At 36.6% G+C, this 19,025-nt stretch overlaps 1 protein-coding gene across 1 annotated transcript in view; it reads right to left on the minus strand.

Moving 5' to 3' along the window:
• Nucleotides 1–1,319: 1,319 nt before the first annotated feature.
• Nucleotides 1,320–19,025, minus strand: part of dnah7 (dynein, axonemal, heavy chain 7) — a 95,052-nt gene continuing 77,346 nt past the window's right edge. The window contains exons 57-62 of the mRNA XM_028436073.1: nt 16,363–16,500; nt 10,902–11,132; nt 9,160–9,312; nt 6,672–6,849; nt 2,442–2,545; nt 1,320–1,588 (exon numbers count right to left, since the gene is read on the minus strand). Of these exons, the coding sequence (XP_028291874.1) occupies nt 1,382–1,588; nt 2,442–2,545; nt 6,672–6,849; nt 9,160–9,312; nt 10,902–11,132; nt 16,363–16,500 (1,011 nt within the window). The 3' untranslated portion in view covers nt 1,320–1,381. The remainder of the gene's footprint in view (nt 1,589–2,441; nt 2,546–6,671; nt 6,850–9,159; nt 9,313–10,901; nt 11,133–16,362; nt 16,501–19,025) is intronic.

The following is a 19,025-nucleotide window of genomic DNA, read 5'->3' on the forward strand; positions in this document are numbered from 1 at the left end:
TTTTCAAAAATTAAAAAAAAAAAAAAAAAAAATGAGTTAAGACAATCTTTAGACCCTAAAAACTACAGCAAATATAATGCACACACTTAAAATGGGCTCAGAAAACAATAAGGCACAAAAAAATAAAAAATGACCCAAAAAAGAGGTAAGGCTTAAGTATGGCATAATTTTCAGAAATTGCAAAAGAAAAAAAAATTGAGTTAAGATCATCATTAGACCTTAAAAACTAAAGCAAATATCATGCACATACTTAAAATGGGATCAGAAGACAGTGAGGCACAAAAACTGACAAAAATAAAAAAAATCACCCAAAAAAGGAGATAAGGCTTTAGTAAGGCATATTTTTCAAAAATTTCAAAAAAAAAAAAAAATTGAGTTAAGACCATCATTAGACCATAAAAACTACTGCAAATATAATGCACATAGTTAAATTGGGCTCAAAATTGTCAAACGCCTCAAAACGGAGGTAAGGCTATAGCAAGGCATAAACATTTACATTTATTTCTGAGATAAATAGTAAAGCAAACATTTAAATATGACGCAGCAAGACATGAAAAATGAGAAAAACCCAAATTTCGGAGGTAAGGCTAAAGTAAGCCATAAAAGCCATAAATTCAAAATCAATTTATTTATGTAATTATGTAGAGAAATATATAATTCATACATTTTTATTAATTCATAGTCATTCCCAAAAACCATAACAGACAAAATGAAGAGTGTACATGGAGCGTCAAGAAATGAACCATTTCTCAGACCTTTTGGCTTTAGTGGTACGATGCCTCATGAGACATTATCTTACCATCACTACAAAATACACCAAAATATGTAAAACAACAACAAAAATACACAAGATGACTTCAGAAAAGTTACAAAATGAAAAAAAAATATAAAAACCAAAAATGACTTCAAAAACACACAAAGACCACAAAAAATTACAAAAACAAGTAAAAAACACACATAAGACGAGTACAAAATACATGAAAATATATAAAACGACAACAAAAATATGTAAGATGACGCCAAAAACAATACAAAATAAATAAAAAATATAAAAAACATGACAAAACGGCACAAAAGGACAACAAAATACACACAATGACTTTAAAACACAACAAAACAACACAAAAATATATGAAAACAAAAATACACAAAATGACTCCAAGAAACATGCAAAATTACAGAAAAATACACAAAATGAAAACAAAAAATTAAAAATAAACCAAAACAACTAGAAAAACACACAAGGGAGACCAGTAAAAAATACAAAACAACAACAAAACACACATAATGAACACAAAATGACTCCAAATAAACCCACGTAGTAACAGAAGTAGATAAAGTGAAATAAAGACATGTATAAAGGAGAAGGTAGTGTGTGCTACTATGAGCTGAGCTGACAGAGCAGAGCGACTCCTCGTCTGATCCAGTGCTCTGAGGGAACATCTGATCTCAGCGTCATGGACATCACGTAGTTGGTGGAGTGGCCCGTGGTGGACAGCGTACCTCGTCTTTCACTGGTTTTATACACGGGAGCCACGTAGCTCATCCTCTGAGGAACGTCCTGACGTCGCAGAGGCTTCACCCACATCTGACAGAGAAGACACCAGGATTATTGTTTCCTCTGAGAGGAAAAACACTCAATAATAACAGCTTTTATTTGTTTTGAAACCAGGTTGGATTTTAGTGATTAAAAAATCACACTGAACGTCCAAAGATTTGAGTAACTCCAGGATCTTTTGTGGACGTGTTTATTGTAATTTCAGGGATTATTTAAGAAAAAAATGCATTTTTATTTTTTATTTTGAAGTAACTGAGATATGTGGAACTAAAATGTATGGGCATAAACATACAGGGTACAAACAAACTCCCCACACAGGCCGAAAGAGAAGGGCCCGCAGGCCTTGAGTTTGACACCATTGATTTAAAAAAAATGACCGATCTGGAAGGAACAAAGAGGTTTGATTGTGTATATTTTTGAAGTTGTTTTGTATATCATTTCTCATTTTGTTGGTGTTTGTTGTTTCGAGTAATTTTAGGATAAGATAAGATAAGATAAGATAAGATATCCTTTATTAATCTCACAATGGAGAAATTCACTTGTTACATTATTATTATTATTTCTAACTGTGTATTTCTGTTCACATTTTATGTATTTTTCTGTAATTTTGTGTGTATTTTTGAAGTAATTTTGTGTTGTTACTTTAAGGACCGAACAAAAGTAGTCTGAGGGCCACATGTGGCCACCGGACCACCAGTCTGCAACACTATATAAGGCTTTTCTGACCGAAAAACCAGTCGATGAGTTAGACAAAAATATATTTTCTTGTCCCTTTGTGTATTTTTGCTGCTGTTTTGTGTGTTTTTGGAGTCATTTTGAGGTGTGTGTGCGTGTGTGTGTGTGTGTGTGTGTGTGTGTGTCTGTGTGTGTGTGTGTGTCTCACCACGGGCATGCGATCCTGCAGCCCTTTAGGGAAGGACTCTGCCAGCTGTTTGGTTTTTCTGTCCCAGCGCGCTCCGTCCACAAACAGCCCTCTGATGTACACACCTGACACACACACACACACACACACACACACACACACACACACACACACACACACACACACACACACACACACACACACACACACACACACACACTCACACGATTAGACAAAGGCACTAAAAACAATCAAAGGCAGGAAAAAGGAAGAAGTCACATGTTTCCTCAAGTTCAAAGGGAAACTGTTATAACTAAAATATTTGTATTAGCCAAACTTTAATCTAGCATTAATATTAGCATTGACAAAGCATTAGCATTAGCTAGCATTAACATTAGCTTTAGCAAATACACACATTGCAACAATTCATGGCAGTTCACCACAACAAATGATGAACATGTGAAACCAACGCGCTGCCTGTCTGACTCTGTGTGTGTGTGTGTGTGTGTGTGTGTGTGTGTGTGTGTGTGTGTGTGTGTGTGTGTGAGCTTTCACTGCATAGAAACTCCAACATAATTTTTCATTTAAATCTGAAAAAGGAAACACTATCCCAGCACAAAGTGAATGATAACTGTTTGCTGTTAATATGTTGTTGACATCCAGGGATTACAAACACACAGAAATACAGTAGCTAAAGCTAACCCGTCAGTGCTTCCACTTACTATAAAACAGTATGATGTATCTAGTATCAGGGGGATTGGACTGTAGGTGCTTAAGTTATTCCACAAAAAAGCGCACGCCGTTATTATCTGGTCACTATCGGCCGTGACCACGCCAAATAAAACTCGAGGATGAATCCTAACTTCTGAGGTCCAACAAACCCTCAACACTAACCCCCTCCTCTCAGTCCCCTGCACCCTCATGTTGCCTTCACTCACTGCCAAAACTGTAGGAATTAGGAAATCTACAACAAACACATCCAACAAACAGCAGAACTGTGACATTTTAAAACCTATTATGGTAACAGCTAACTTGGATCATAGTGTGAACTAACATAACGGCTCTATATGTGTTGGCTGTGTCTTATATTTTTGTATATATTGCTTATAGTCTGTATTATTTTATCTGTTGTAAGTTAGCCGGTCAGAAAGTGGATGGATGTGTTGTAAGTTATTAACATCCAGTCTTTTAAAAGCTCTTCTTAGGGAGGATTGATATAAAAACAAATCATGTTTTAGTGAAATATAATTATTTCTGTCAGAAGGCTGCAGGATGCAGGTTAACTGCATTTCTTAGTCTCAGAAATCATTTTCAGAAAATAGGCACACATTTACTTAAAGCACCTGCACACTACATGACACATAAACACAATGCTAACACCAGTGTAGAGAAATGACTTCTAATTAACTTTAGCGTGTTAATACCTAAAACACCTACTTCAGGTGGCGCTTCTTTTAATAGAAATGACAACTGTTACTATGTTGTGTATGTCCCTTTGTAACTATAACTATAGAAGTTATTAAAACCTTTCAGGTGGTGCTTTTTTGTTTTAAATACATTACAAAACTGTAACAATACCATTTATTATATAACATACATTATTCATTATAGTATGGTCTGCGGTCTAGGTCAATGATTCAAGTGAATTGTTCATAATTAATGAGTAAATTAATCTTTCGACACCTTATTTATTTATGTTTGTCTAAAATATTACAATGAGCAGGTTACACATATTCTATCCTTTTGTGTCTTTATTTGTATGTTTTGTATTGAAGTAATCCAACAGTAATCCACAAGTAATCACTTACAATTAGAGATGTAAAGATTAATCGTAAGACAGTTAAAAATCGATTCATAGGTATCACGGTTCATATCGATTCTCTGAAAATTGAATCGCAGTACTTTTTTTAAACAGCGGACGGCAGGTGTTTTTAATATTTTTTTGGTCATTTTGTAGATATCTTGTGTGTTTTTGGAGTCATTGTGTGCTCTTTATAGGGATGTAATGATTAATTGTAAGGCAGTTAAAAATTAAATAGCAGAGGGCGCTATATATATATTTATCCTTCTCTTGTCCAGAAGTGTAGGTAACGGGCAGAATCTGCTACTACTTTCTTTCTGGCCGCCTTCTACTCTTAAACATGTTCATAAATGATTCATTACCCCTTTAGCACCGAAAGAATATCTGTAATATTACGTGAATATCTGTAAAAGTCACGTTTTTCTATTAGCTCTGTCTGCTAGCGGATAGCATTTCTTCTTCGCCACTAGAATATCTGCATGCCAACCGACCACTGGGTTACCAGCGCCCTCTGCTGGTCCAAATAAATATCTCACCTAAATGCAGTGCAATGACTGTTTTTTTTTTTTTTAAAGTCCAATTGTTAAGTCACAAAATTCCTTTTTTAGTTGCACTTTTAAAAAGAAAAAGAACTATTATGCAGTTTTGCATTGTTTACTATAGAACCAGAATTTATTATAATAGGCTTCTTCTTCATTTGTATTTATTTCATTCAAGATTCATTTTTAGTTAAATTGAATTGTTTTGAATAGTTTTTCTAGTTTTTTTCCCAAAAAAAATAAAGGAATATTTTTCAGTCATCATTTATCTACATTCCCATTTTGTAAAATAAATTGTATCGCGAACCCAGTATCGTGAATCGACTCGTATCGTGAGTTGAGTGAATCGTTACATCCCTAGTTACAATACTTTAATACAGTGATACTTACAATAAGTTACTGATTCCATTTTTTAACAGCTAACTTGTAATTGTACCAGATTACTTTTTTAAAGTAACCCTCCCAATCCTGGATATACAGTACTACTACTATTGAGAAAACTAGGACTCTGGGTTGAATATTTTGGGAGTTATGAGATTTTTAGGTTAAAATAGGACCTGTTCCACTCTAAAAATGGGATTGGAGCTGAAAACCCGCTGCAGTTGAAGGGTTGTGGGTCAAAAACAGTTGTAGATACCTCAACAGCTCCACTTCCTCCCCCTTCCTCTGCAGTCTACCAGAAGCCACGCCTCTACGTTTGTGCACGTGCTTCGCGGAACACAGCCTATTGGCTGGGCCAACTCGGCGCTCGTTTCCAATAATAGGGGTTTTATAGGGGTCTATAGGACGAAGGCGGGTCTTATATACAATGATGTATATGAATGACCACCTACAGTAGGCCATAGTAAAAGACTAGTTACTTTTTCAAATAAAAAAATAAATTATACATAAACATAGATTTCTCAGAAACTCCAGATATCAGCTTTAAATTTAAAAGACAACAAACAGTTGAATCTTTCAAAAGTTGAATGGTTGAAACTCGTTGAAGAATGGCTGAGCAGCTGAGGTTCAAAGTTGAAGCCGTTAAATCTTAAAACGCTGAAATTCCCAATCATAATTAACATGGATATTTTAACTGTTTTTATTTTTTTTTCACTAAAATTGATAAAAGTTACAAATCACAAAAGTACAAGCATCTTTGTGCTGAATTTTTGACACATTTTGATATCTTAATTGTCCAAATCGGTGAAACGCTGAAGGAGTTGAAATGCTCCAAAATTCAGTAAAAAAAAACATAAAATGTAATTCTGTTGTCATGACGACGCGGCTGCAGCAATTCAACACGTTTTTTGGTTTGGATTGAATAAAGAAAACCTGAAAGTGTTTCTCAACAATAAAACTCAGACGCTAACGCAACCTGACCTGGAGCAAGGAGGGGGCGGGGCAAACCTGACCTCCCGGGGGTGTGGCTCAGCTGGGGGCTGATTGAGAGGAGGAATGAGGGAGAATCTCACAGTGAGGGGCTGATTCATGGACACACACACACACACACACACACACACACACACACACACACACACACACACACACACACTTTTATTGACTTTCACACTTTAGACTTTCAGCTCCCACAGCCTCTCATTTCATCTTCTTTGTCTATCTTTTAATACTTTATTTATATAAGTAACAAACAAATTGTCATTTTCACAAACAACTGTCATCACAAGTATGATGCATTTTTTTTGAAAGAAAACAAAACAGGACAAAGAAAGAAAAGACACAAGATGTAATTGTGTAGTCTACTTAGTCTATTTTCAGAGTAAATTTTATTCATTTTTTGGAAATTATCTGCACATGTACATAGTTTGCTTTTTCCTCCTCATACCATCTTCTTTGTGTCTTTTTGTGCTACTTTTATTTCTACTAAAAACATTGATCATGGCTGCATCATTGTGTCTGCGTGCCTCCTACCGTCCTCTGGGGCTCGTTTGTATTTCCTGTCATCGAGGACTTCAAAGTCGAAGGCGAGCAGGTCGATGGGGACGCGGTGTTTGCGGGCGTAGTTCTGCTGGCTGCCCGTGAGGAACGCCTGCGTAAAGAAGAAGCCGGAAATCCAGAAAACTGCCGGCGTGCCTTCATCGTGCCAGTCCTGAACACAAAGAAGAAAGAGACATTTGAAAATCAAGATTTCACCAAATCTTAAAATCACATCAGATAGAGAAGTCAGAACGCACTTAACTCCAAACGTCCAACTTCAGGGTTTGGAGTTCGTTTGGAGAAGTGATTTTATTAAAAGATACAAGTGTTTCATTGACTTTCCATGACTCACAGGCAGGGATGTAAGGATTGATCCTATATCAGCTACAAATCAATGCAAATAAGAAGAGATGAAAATGGATACAGCTGTGTGTGTGTGTGTGTGTGTGTGTGTGTGCAACGTCGGATTTGTTTGGACTGCAATGACACCATTAATGAATTATTTGATAAATGCTTTACAAATTCTGTGTGTATCTGAACTGACTGTTGTGGATTAATGATGCTAAACGCGTACAGAGTCTGTTCTGGTCTGAGGAAAGATCCGGATTCACGAGGACAACAAACTGGAATGGGAATAGATTCAGCTGTAGGTTCAACTCCCTACAGTGTCCTTGGTAAAAGCCAAAATATATGAAAACACAATATTTATCACTTTACACTTTTCACAACAAACCTAAATGTCCCTGACGTCACACCTTCAAACACAACCTCATTTAAAAATCTACTAAACCTCCCACTTTTCTATAGCGACACATACTCGGATAAGCAACCGGCTTCTCTCGTCTCCTTTCTCGGCATGTACAAAAAAAGAGAAAAAGAAACTGTGAATGCAACCACGTCGGAAATAAACTGAATAAATAAATAAATAAATAAATAAATACTTCCTACAGACACTGCACTATTATGATTAAACAGTAGGAGGAGCTGTGACTGTTTTAGTGACGCTTGTTTAGATGCTGCAGTAAATATTTAATCGGGCCAAAAAAGGAACTCGTGCCCAACATTATCTACATCCGTGCGCGCTTGTAGACCTAGTCAGCATCCATTAGTGCGACAAAGACGCACACATCACCTGATTTACCGCACAACATCAGGACCCGTGATATAACGATCGAAATTAAGCCTGAATGGTCGGCACAGAGCGACACATGACACACACACACACACACACACACAAACACACAAACACACACACACACATACCCCTAAACAATATAACATACATTAAAAAAAACATGCAATATATTTATCTGTATAATAAATGTAAAAATAATAATAATAATAATAATAATAATAATAATAATAATAATAATAATAATAATAATAATAATAAAGTCACCTCTATTTTTTCACTGCATTTATGATTTGAAAACTTTTCTTTTATTTTTAAAAATATATATATATTTTTGTTGAACTTTGTCCGGTGATAAATGAAGAAATGTTTACTTTGGTTCATGAGTTCAAACATTTCAAAATGGTTTGTAAGAAGGTGATAGGAAAAAAATATACTGTAAATATATTTTTTATAATAAAAATAAGAATAAGAATATGTATTTTGACTAATGTGTTTTTTACTCTAAAATAAGATTTATATGTATTCAAAATGAAAAGAGTTAAGAGCATCATTGTAACCCAATATTTGGTTTGAAGTAGTTTTTTTTTTTTTTTCATGGGATTCAAATCTAATCATTGGTTGAGTTTATCCTGACAACCCAACACACACACACACACACACACACACACACACACACACACACACACACACACACACACACACACAGGCTGGTCATGAGTTGTAATGAACTCCCTGTTGGACTTCCTGTTCAGCTGAACAATGAGGGAATGTTTTGTGAATCACATGTGATGCGACCTAAAGCCAACCTCACATCAAGAGTCTATACAGGACGATGCACGCGCAACACAAAGAACAGCTGATCCTGTTATGTCACACACATTTTGTGTAATTTCATTGGTATTTTGTGTGTCTGGAGTCATTTTGTGTAAGTGTTGTTGTTTTGTTAGTTATTTTTTGTGTTCTGTGTCACTTTGTGTATTTATTACATCTTTTTGTGTGTTTTTGTTGGTACTTTGTGTACTTTGGTTGACACTGTCTGCATTTTGTCATCGTCGTGTGAGTTATTTTGTGTATTATGTTTATCCTTGTGAGTTTTTATTTCTGAAGTACATTTTTTTGTATTTCCTTCAGCATTTTGTGTGTCTGGAGTGATTTTTTTGTGTCTTTGGAATCATTTTGTGTAAGTGTTGTTTTGTGAGTCCTTTTTTGTGTCCTATGTGTCTTTTTATGTGTTTTTGTTGGTACTTTGTGTACTTTGTGGTTGACATTTTCTGCATTTTGTCATCGTATGTTCATCCTTCGAACAACTTGAATTACTCTTCAGTATTTAAATGTAACTCCACGTACCTGAAAGAATTGGAGTCTCTCCAGGAAGTCGGTGACGTAGCCCCCCAGAGGTTTGAGGCTGGGGTAGGACTTCTTCATCCACATGGCGGGGACGCGACCCTTCAAGATGCTGCTGACCACCTCCTCCAGGTCTGCTGACATCACCACCAAGCCCTGCACACACACACACACACACACACACACACTGAACCCGGTGCAGACATTTAGTTGCCGACGTATTCAACACAGCAGCTCCAATGGGGCTCTTATTTCTCCATGGGGGGGCTTTGATTGCGTTGTGTCAACCATGATTAACTCGTTCCTGCTTCCTGGCGCTTCATGTTTTTCTGAATGCAGCGTCTGAGTGGAAACACTTATTAAAGCCTCAAAGAGACTTGAAACTATTTGAATTCATTCAATCATGCACCATTAAAGATGCCATGGTAAACATGACACATAACAGCTGGTCACATGACCATCCTCTACCAGTAAACTCAGGGAGCTAAAATAATGAATTCCTATTGGTCGCCTGGTTCTTCCTTCACAGTGTGTGTGTGTGTGTGCGTGTGTGTGTATCCTCACTTCCTCCACTGAATCAACAAAAGACTAACTTGAGTTGATCACATGAAATAAGATTAAATGATCAACATTCACATCAGCATTAGAATAATAATAAATAATGTCCATCTGAGCGTTAACACAGGACAGTTTTTGTTTTATGTGTTATTGAAGTCACTTTGTGTATTTTTCTGTACTTTTCTTGTTGTTTTGTTTGGTATTTTGTGTAATTGCATTGGTATTTTGACTAAGTGTTGTTTTGTATCATTTGTTGTGTTCTATGTGTCACATTTTGTATTTATTGCATCTTTTCGTGTGTTTTTGTTTTCACTTGTTTGTACTTTGGTTGACATTTTCCACATTTCGCTGTCATTGCATGAGTTATTTTGTATCATTATTAAAATTATTTTTGTCGTCGCTTTGTGTGTTTTGTTGAGTTACATCCAATTTGCTCATTTCATTGTGATTTTTATGAATGAAACTGGGGTGTCCAATGTCCATACATTGTGACCTACTGTATGGTTATTAATGGGGATAGAATTATGTTCCAAGCTTTTAAAGTGTGAATGATAATGTAACATGATCAGGATCATTGATCCAGATAAGTGATATCATCTGGAAAAGAGGAGATATGGATCTTGGAGGAGGTTTGGCTCCAAGTGATCTTGTATTGTGTATTTTTCTGTTGTTTTGATGTTTTTTGGGGTTCTTTTGTCTAATTGTGTTGTCATTTTGTGTATTTTTGTTGTCATTTTGACTGTTTAGTGGTTGTTTAATAGGAAACATCATTAGAGGCACATTTAGGAAAAAATATGTCCTGGTCCTATACTTTTTAACATATTGTTTTCAGGAAATGTCACCCACTGAAATATCAAATGTGTCTTGTTTAATAAAGCAGAAAAATCTAGTTCCGCTAGTTTTTTTGTAATGCAGGTTCTATTTATGATTTTCAGCACTTTTCCTTTTCCTTTCCTTTCCACTCCATTACCATCAACCGTATCCATGGAAACCCAGAACAACTTTTTGATGTCAATTTTTAAAAAGCCAATGAAGGACATTAGAACAGGAATCATTGAGTTGTAGCTCAGTGTGTGACGGCTGTGACAGACTTTCCTGTTGTCCACTCCACTCCGTTACCTGAAAGACCTTCATCATTCAACCCTATGTTGTGCTTGTTGCAGACCACCATCATTGTGTAGATGTACCTTTACGGCCTTCTGAATGTTGACACATGAGTCCCGTATGGAGCTCAGCAACTTGTTGAATCGTCCCATCTCCTGCAGCAGCACCGTGTTCATGCTCTGGCTGTAGCTTGTGGGAAAACGACGCATCGCCACTTCCATGTCAAAGTCTGCTGGCAGCTTGCTGAGGATGTCAGCTGCCACTTCAAACACCACGTCGTCTGACGACTTGGCGTCTCCGCCTGGAGAGCGAGACTAGATCACAGACATACACACACAGAGGGCTAATGAAAAGACGAGGGGGAGGGAGCGTGCACACATCCACATTTCATCATCTGACAATTCCTCCCTTTCCTCACACTATTATTCTGATCGTTAAAGACGCTGATGTTAAATGGAGTCGACATTAGACGTCTTCTAGTCCTCTTTCTTTGGATATATGCAGCTGAGGCCTTGAGCGTCACATCGTTACATTTCCAAACTCTGTTTCCTTTCTCAAAGTTAACACAATCACAGCTCATCATGCATTATTACTTCCTGCTTTTGTAAAAATCCACTGAAAAATTTCAAAAATACAACATAAGTGTGTTCGAAATAGTACACTCCTATACTACAGCATACCGACACACTACAGACTCAAATAGTATATAATGCCTACTATGTAATATAAGTATGATTAGGATGATGAGAGTTTACACTGAAGTGTATTTCCAAGTTTCCCAAGATGCATTTGGAACCTACAGCGTTAAAAACCTTGTTCACACTGAGGCTAAATATCTCTGTTGATTCTCCACCTTTACTTTGAAAGTTTTGAAAACATTTGAAGTGAGAAAGTGACCAAGTAGAATATCAACATGTGCTCATTTCATCCATAAAACCCCACGTAGACACATTTCATACGTTTTCAGAGACCTTCCATTGTGCTACTGACAAGACTATCAATTAACTTCAAAACAAGAGCCGTATTTACAAAAGCGTTAAAAACCTACGACAAGAAGAGATGCTTTTATTTTGAAAAGGGGATGTTTGATTTTTAGCTTGAAGCTGGTCCCAGGACCAAAAATACACAAAAAATACTTGAAAAAATACACAAACGACAGAAAAATATACAAAAAAACAACAAAAATGACTCAATAAAAACCCAGAAGAAGATACAAAAATGCACAAAATGACTCCAAACAGACACAATTACAGAATAATACACAAAAGGACAACAAAAATGATTTTAAAAACACATACATTGACAACAACAAACAATAAAATGACAGAAAAATGAACAAAATTACTCCAAACACACACAAAATGAAAAGATGCTTTTGTTTTGAAAAGGGGATGTTTGATTTTTTTAGCTTGAAACCGGTCCCAGGAACAAAAATACACAAAAAGGACTTGAAAAAATACACAAATGACAGAAAAATATATAAAAGGACAACAAAAATGACTCAAAAAACCAAAAAGATTAGATACATTTACTCCAAACAGACAAAATTACAGAAAAATACACAAGAGGACAACAAAAATGACCCAAAAAACATAGAAAATGACTACAAAAAATGCACAAAATGACTCCAAACACACAAAATTATAGAAAAATAACAAAAATAACTCCAAAAACACAATAAATGAAAACAAAAACACACAAAATTAAGAGAATAAAACCCACACAAAAACCGTCTGTTGTTCCCTGCGTTAATGCTCAGATTGGTCATTATTCTAAATGCTGACATGAATTCTGATCATGTGTAATCATATTTTTGTGAAGAGATGCTTTTGTGAAGAGATGCCCCGGGGAAGACCCAGGACACGCTGGAGAGACTATGTCTCTCGGCTGGCCTGGTAACGTCTCGGGGTCCCCCCGGAAGAGCTGGAGGAAGTGGCCGGGGAGAGGGAAGTCTGGGCCTCCCTACTGAGGATGCTGCCCCCGCGACCCGGAAACGGCTAAGCGGGAGAAGATAGATGGATGGATGGATGGAGATGCTTTTGTTTTAAAAAGGGGATGTTGGATTTTTAGCTTGAAGCCTGTCCCAGGAACAAAAATACACAAAAAGGACTTGAAAATATACACAAATGAATGAAAAATATATAAAAGGACAACAAAAATGACACAAAAAATATAGAAAATGACACAAAAAATATAGAAAATGACACAAAAAATACAGAAAATGACTTCAAACACATACAGAATTGTAGAAAAATGCAAAAAAGTAAGACATTTACAACTAAGCCATCATCTTTGAAACTTCGGCACTAACCGTTTTACCATGCAGATCTTTCTAAGGAGAGATCTGATTAATGGATTAATCTTCACATCAAATCATCAGGCACGAGTCAGAGATTCCTGGCGTCACATCCTCACATGTCGCCCACGTGGTCATTTGACTCGTCTTATCTTTAATAATAATAATGATCATTCAGGCTGATAATGATAATCCGCTCACCTCACAGAGCGGTTTGCATCATTTAACGACGCGATGCTTGGTCACCGGCCGGCGGTAATAGATAATCATCAGCTAATGGCGTTACAGTAGGTGGATGATAAATAGGCGTTTAAAGCTTCTCCATGTTTATCGCTCATTGAGACTGATGAGAAGGTATTAAACGCTCGTCAAGTCCACACATGACTGGAAGCAATATTAATCTGGTTAAATAGAATTTACAGGAATAGATTGGAGACTGTTTCAAGCTCTAATTCAAACACAGATCTAACAGTGACTCAGCGATTTGGAACTACTCAGGTTCATGCCGTTTCTCGAAGCTAAAATTATATTCTAATAACTTTTGGCAAAATGTGACACAGATCATAAAAATACCACTTTAATCTCACAGTGCTCAGATTTATTTTTATTTTTACGCCATCGTAAAAAAACAACTGCAATAAAAACATTTTGTATTTTGAAAGTGTAAACTAGCTACTAGTTTAACTTCATCATCATCAGAATATTTTACGACTAATCAGAATAGATAAAACATTCCAACAAAAACCAAATGAGTTTTAAAACCACTTTCCTTCCAGCTTTTAATCATTGATCGTCTCCATTAGTGTAGGCAGTGAAACAGTGACGAAAGGGGAAAAGTTTAAATAAACACGTACTTTTTAATGAGAGGCTTTCTATGTTAGCTCAGCAGAGACACAGTGTGACTCACTGGGTCTTTTCAGAGCAATGTGACCCTTATATCACACAGTGTGATCTTTATAGCGCTATGCTAGCTTCATTTAGTTAGTGTCTAATCTGCCCTGCTCACACTCTAGATGCTGCAAGTTAAATCATGATGAAAGCATCACAGATAAAACTAAATTACATGATTATTTGTTGCTGTCTCGTCATTTAAACCAGTGGGTCTCAACCTTTTTCAGGAAGATTGTGTTGAAAAAGACCCTTGATTAGAACTATTCAAGAAATAAAATAATTTAAATTTTAAAGTTTGGCCAAATGGTGGCGCTAGGGCAGTGGTTCTGAAAACTTTTCAGGCCGTGACCCCCAAAATAAAGGTTTCAGAGGGTGGGGACCCCCACTGTAGCTGAAGGTGGTTGAACACAGACGTGAACATTGAAGAACAGTCATGTGGAGACAGGACCATCTATAAGGGGAATAAAGGGGAGAGATTTTTGGGGTCCATCCATAAAGTCAGTAAAATGATGGTCCATTGTTCTATGAATCTGTGATAACCACATTTATTTATTCATCTGAATAATATCCACTGTTATCCAGGAACGTTTATTATGATTATAGTCATCTGAAAGATGGAAATCCTAATAAATGGGTTCAAAGTGACTAAAAATGGTGGAAAAGGTGGTTAAATGGGATTTTTAAAACCACAAAAATTGGTTAAAAGTTGTAGATTGTGGACAAAAACGGACAGAAAAAGTGATAAAAAGACTTAAAAGTGTAAATATTGGAACAATTAGTTTAAACTGGGAAATAATGGCATGACAAATTGTAAGTAGGGTTTAAATTGGCAAAAAAAAAGCATGAAATATGGTGACATTAGGTGGAAAAGTGGTAGAAAGGGTTTATAAGTGCTGAACATGTCTTGAAAGTGGAAGAATGTGCATAAAAGACATTGAAATGTGATGTAGAAGTGTCAGAAATGTGAGTAATGTAGCAAAAATACATTAAAAGGAGCAAAAATATGGCAAGAAAAAGTGATAAAAATAGGTTAAAATAATAAAAGCTTAGTGTAGTTGCAGAAAAATGGTAAAAATACGCAAAAATGGGCTCAAATTGTATAAAAAATATTCTTAGTTTTGTGAAGGCATCTGATGACCTCCTCCCAGTGTCTTGTGACCCAAAGGTTGAGAACGCCTGCTGTTGACGGATGCATAGAAGTGTTTTAACTTCATTCTTACTGTGATTTCTTGTGTTTGCTAAAAAAAAAAAGTGAATTTCAACACTTCTAGTGAAAGTTGTAGCAAAACAAAAGAGGACGATTATTTTGGGATTTACACGGAAAGATTTGAATCCGGCCAAAATTTAATGTGTGATGGAGTGAGGTGATGTCACTGGAATAACCGGGAACCGGTCGCTCACCACAAGTGATTGTGTGTGCGCGTGCAGAGTGTTTGTGTGTGTGTGCGCGCACCACGAGTGTTGGTGTGTGTGTGCAGTGTTTGAGTGTGCATGCACCATGAGTGTTTGTGTGCACACCGAGTGTAAGTGTATGTGCGCACGAGTGTTTGTCTGTGTGCGCATCACAAGTGTTAGTGTGTGTGTGCAGTGTTTGAGTGTGCATGCATCACGAGTGTTTGTCTGTGTGCGCATCACAAGTGTTAGTGTGTGTGTGCAGTGTTTGAGTGTGCATGCATCACGAGTGTTTGTGTGCACGCTCGCCAGTGTTTGTGTGCACGCTCGCCAGTGTTTGTGTGTGACTTGCGTGCGCGAGCCTTTGTTTGTGCGTGAGAGACACTTTTATTTCAGTTCAGTCAGCTTAAGCAGGGTTTAAGTGTGCTTTATAGATAAACTGTGTGTTTTTAAAAAAATCGGATTAATCGATTAATTGATTCATTTATTGACCGATTCATCAATTATGAAAATAATCGTTAGTTGCAGCTCTAAGCTCCTGCTACTGACAGGCTACTGCTGCTAGTTGAAAGTGTGGTGTGTGTGTGTGTGTGTGTGTGTACGTGTGTGCATGCGTGGATTTACACACGTTGATACATTTGCTGGCTTAGACTTTTGCACATGTTGTCTCCAATTTGTCAATCTACCAAGTGATCTGGAACAGTGTGGATGTGCTGGAGAATGTTGGCGTGAATGAAGAGCATGGTTTGGGAGAGAACCAATGGGCTGCTGGCTGCTCACACACTTTATCAATTTATTATTTCCTGCACCTGGAGCCACGGAGCTGCTTCCTGGACGTTATTTTTTGCTCAGTTTTATCTGTGCAGCAGGAAACGTTGGCGTCGCTGCCTAATAAATTCTGTTTCACTGTCAATATTTCAAACAAACACTGAAAACATTGGACGTGATTCTGAACGATGTTTTACCTGCGTGAGTAAGATGCTGTCGAACAGCAGCTGCGTCTCAGCCTGATCTTTGGTGATGTCAGCGTTGGCGTTCAAACCGAAAACCTCTGGGGACGGATTGAGGGGCAGAGACTTGGTGTATTCTATGTAGCTGTTGTACTACAACATGGAGGGAAGTAGAAGTAAGAGAATCATCTCCAGCAATAACACTCAGTGAAAAACAAGTGGGATTCTTAGATTTCTGACATTTATTTTAATGACTATGTAAATGTGGACTCATGAATAAAAGATGTGCTTTGAGAGGGGGGAGGGGGGGCTTGGGAGGATAACAAAATGCTGAATAAAATGTGTGTCCATAGTTTGCACTGGTGCCCGCTGTGACTCGTTACACACTTTCTGATACACAAATGACTTTTTAAAAAGTAGCTCAACAATGTTTTGAAGAATAAAAGCTCAAACACACACTGTGATCACAGTATCTTTAAAAACAAGTCATTTTTATAAGAAAAGGAACTAAAACAATCTGACTGGAGTCATTATTCACCGTCCCACAGATTTTAAACCAATTCTCTGACCACAGGGGGCGACATTTCACCATGTCAATAATCATCAAAGGACAAGAAACGTTACAAACAGTGGCGTAAAGTACAACAGTCACTTTTTGCAGGAGTGTCTCAAATGATTTTTCAAAAGTAAACTGATAATTTTAAAATCAATGTATTTTTATTTTTTTCGTATTGAGAATTGTGCAAAGAAAAATAGCCATTATTGCTTTAACGCTTTCTGTTATAATGCTTTCTTTAATAATTAATCCACCGACTATTAAAATGTTTTTTCTGTGCTGAATATCCTGGTTGCAGCACCACTTTTAATTTAAATCTACTTTTTGCTGTAGTTTGGCAATATTTTGTACCATTAAAAAAAAGAAACTACTACAGAACAAAGCTGAGGGGTGATGTGTGATAAAGGATCTGTAAGCGATCTGTACGGGTCGACCGTGGATCAGTGGTAGAGTGGGTTGTTCAATAACCGAAGGGTTAGGGGATAAAACCCCGCTCTATCCAAGTCATTGTGTCCTTGGGCAAGGCACTTTGCCTGGTATGAATGTGGCGTGGTGGTGGTGGTCAGAGGGACCGATGCCGCACTACGGCAGCTCCGCCTCTATCAGTCTGCCCCAGGGCAGCTGTGGCTACAATAGTAGCTTACCACCACCCTGTGTGGAGTGAAAGGATAATGCACATTAATGTAAAGCGCTTTGAGTGTCTATGATAAAGCACTATATAAAATCCATTGCATTATTATTATTAAGCCAGGAGACTGAGAGTGAAGCTTTGCCATTTCTTCATCATAAATAATGTTTTAGTTTTTGCATCAGCCTAAATGAGGTGAAATACCTTAATAAGATCCTCCACTGTTTTTACAAATGTGTCCTAAAACCTTTGAAATGTCCTTATTATAAGATCTATACCTAACAAAATGCATTATTTTGCACCATAATTGTTTTATTATCATTTAAAACTGGGACTACTTTACCCTATGCGCCCCCATGTTGAAATGACGTAATTGATGACATGAATCGCCCCAGAGAAGAAGAGCTCCTACATGTAAATACAGACAACCAGGATCCACTGCTGCTCATTAATGCCGACCCAAGTAAAATCTGTCTGCTACAAAGAACCAGTGTTTTTGTCACAAATGGTTGAAGGTTTGGTTTAATGTTTGAAGTCCAGATTTTTAGCTCTTCTTCTCTTCTTCATGTCGTTTACGAAACAGCAGAGTTGGAACTGTCGCCCCCTGTGGTCACAGATTTTTTTTGGGGCACGGATTTTGTTTATCAAATTCCGGTAAACAAAAGAGGTTTACATCGACTTTTTTAACTTTTACTGATTTTTAGAGCAACCTGAAGCAGTACAGGTTGTTATTTTGACTGAAAAAGCTGCTAAATGATCCTGAATGCTTCACCACCTACAGAACTCAATGAACTAAAAGTGTCGATTTACATCATCAATGACATCATTTCAACATGGCGGCACACAGGGTCAAGTAGTCCCAGTTTTAAAAGTTAATAAAACAATTATGGTGCAAAATAATGTGTTTTGTTGGGCATACATCTACTAATAAGGACATTTTAAAGGTTTTAGGACACATTTGTAAAAACTGTGGAGGATCCTTTTAAAAACACCAGATTTAAAAATCACAGATTTAACGCAAAACTGTTCAAATGATTTATAAAGCAAGTCAAGGTTCACTTGCAAAAACTATATTTAAAGATCCAATAAGAGCATAACAATAGTTAAATTATGGAAATGTCTAAAGGATGAAATAAAACAAAACTTTTTAAATTATATATCATTAGTAAGTATAAGAAAGAAGGGGAACAATTTAACCTAGGACAGCAATAATATATAATATGTATATAATGGTATAAAATATATTAATATGTAATAAACATAATAAAAGGTTTTATTAATTTAAATATTTCCACTCTAAATTTAATTGATTAAATTTGTGGTATCAATATGAAATAGTATTAGATTAATATTATGTACATGTCATGTACAGTCATGTGTATATATGTATGTGTGTACGTATGTATATATGTTTGATGTGCACGTATAAAAATTCAAATTCAAATACATTTATTTTTTTAAAAATGGTGCAAAAAAAGAGATCTGCACTCTTGG

The sequence above is a fragment of the Gouania willdenowi genome, chromosome 21 (genome assembly GCF_900634775.1).
Source record: "Gouania willdenowi chromosome 21, fGouWil2.1, whole genome shotgun sequence".
NCBI classification, from domain to species: domain Eukaryota; kingdom Metazoa; phylum Chordata; class Actinopteri; order Blenniiformes; family Gobiesocidae; genus Gouania; species Gouania willdenowi.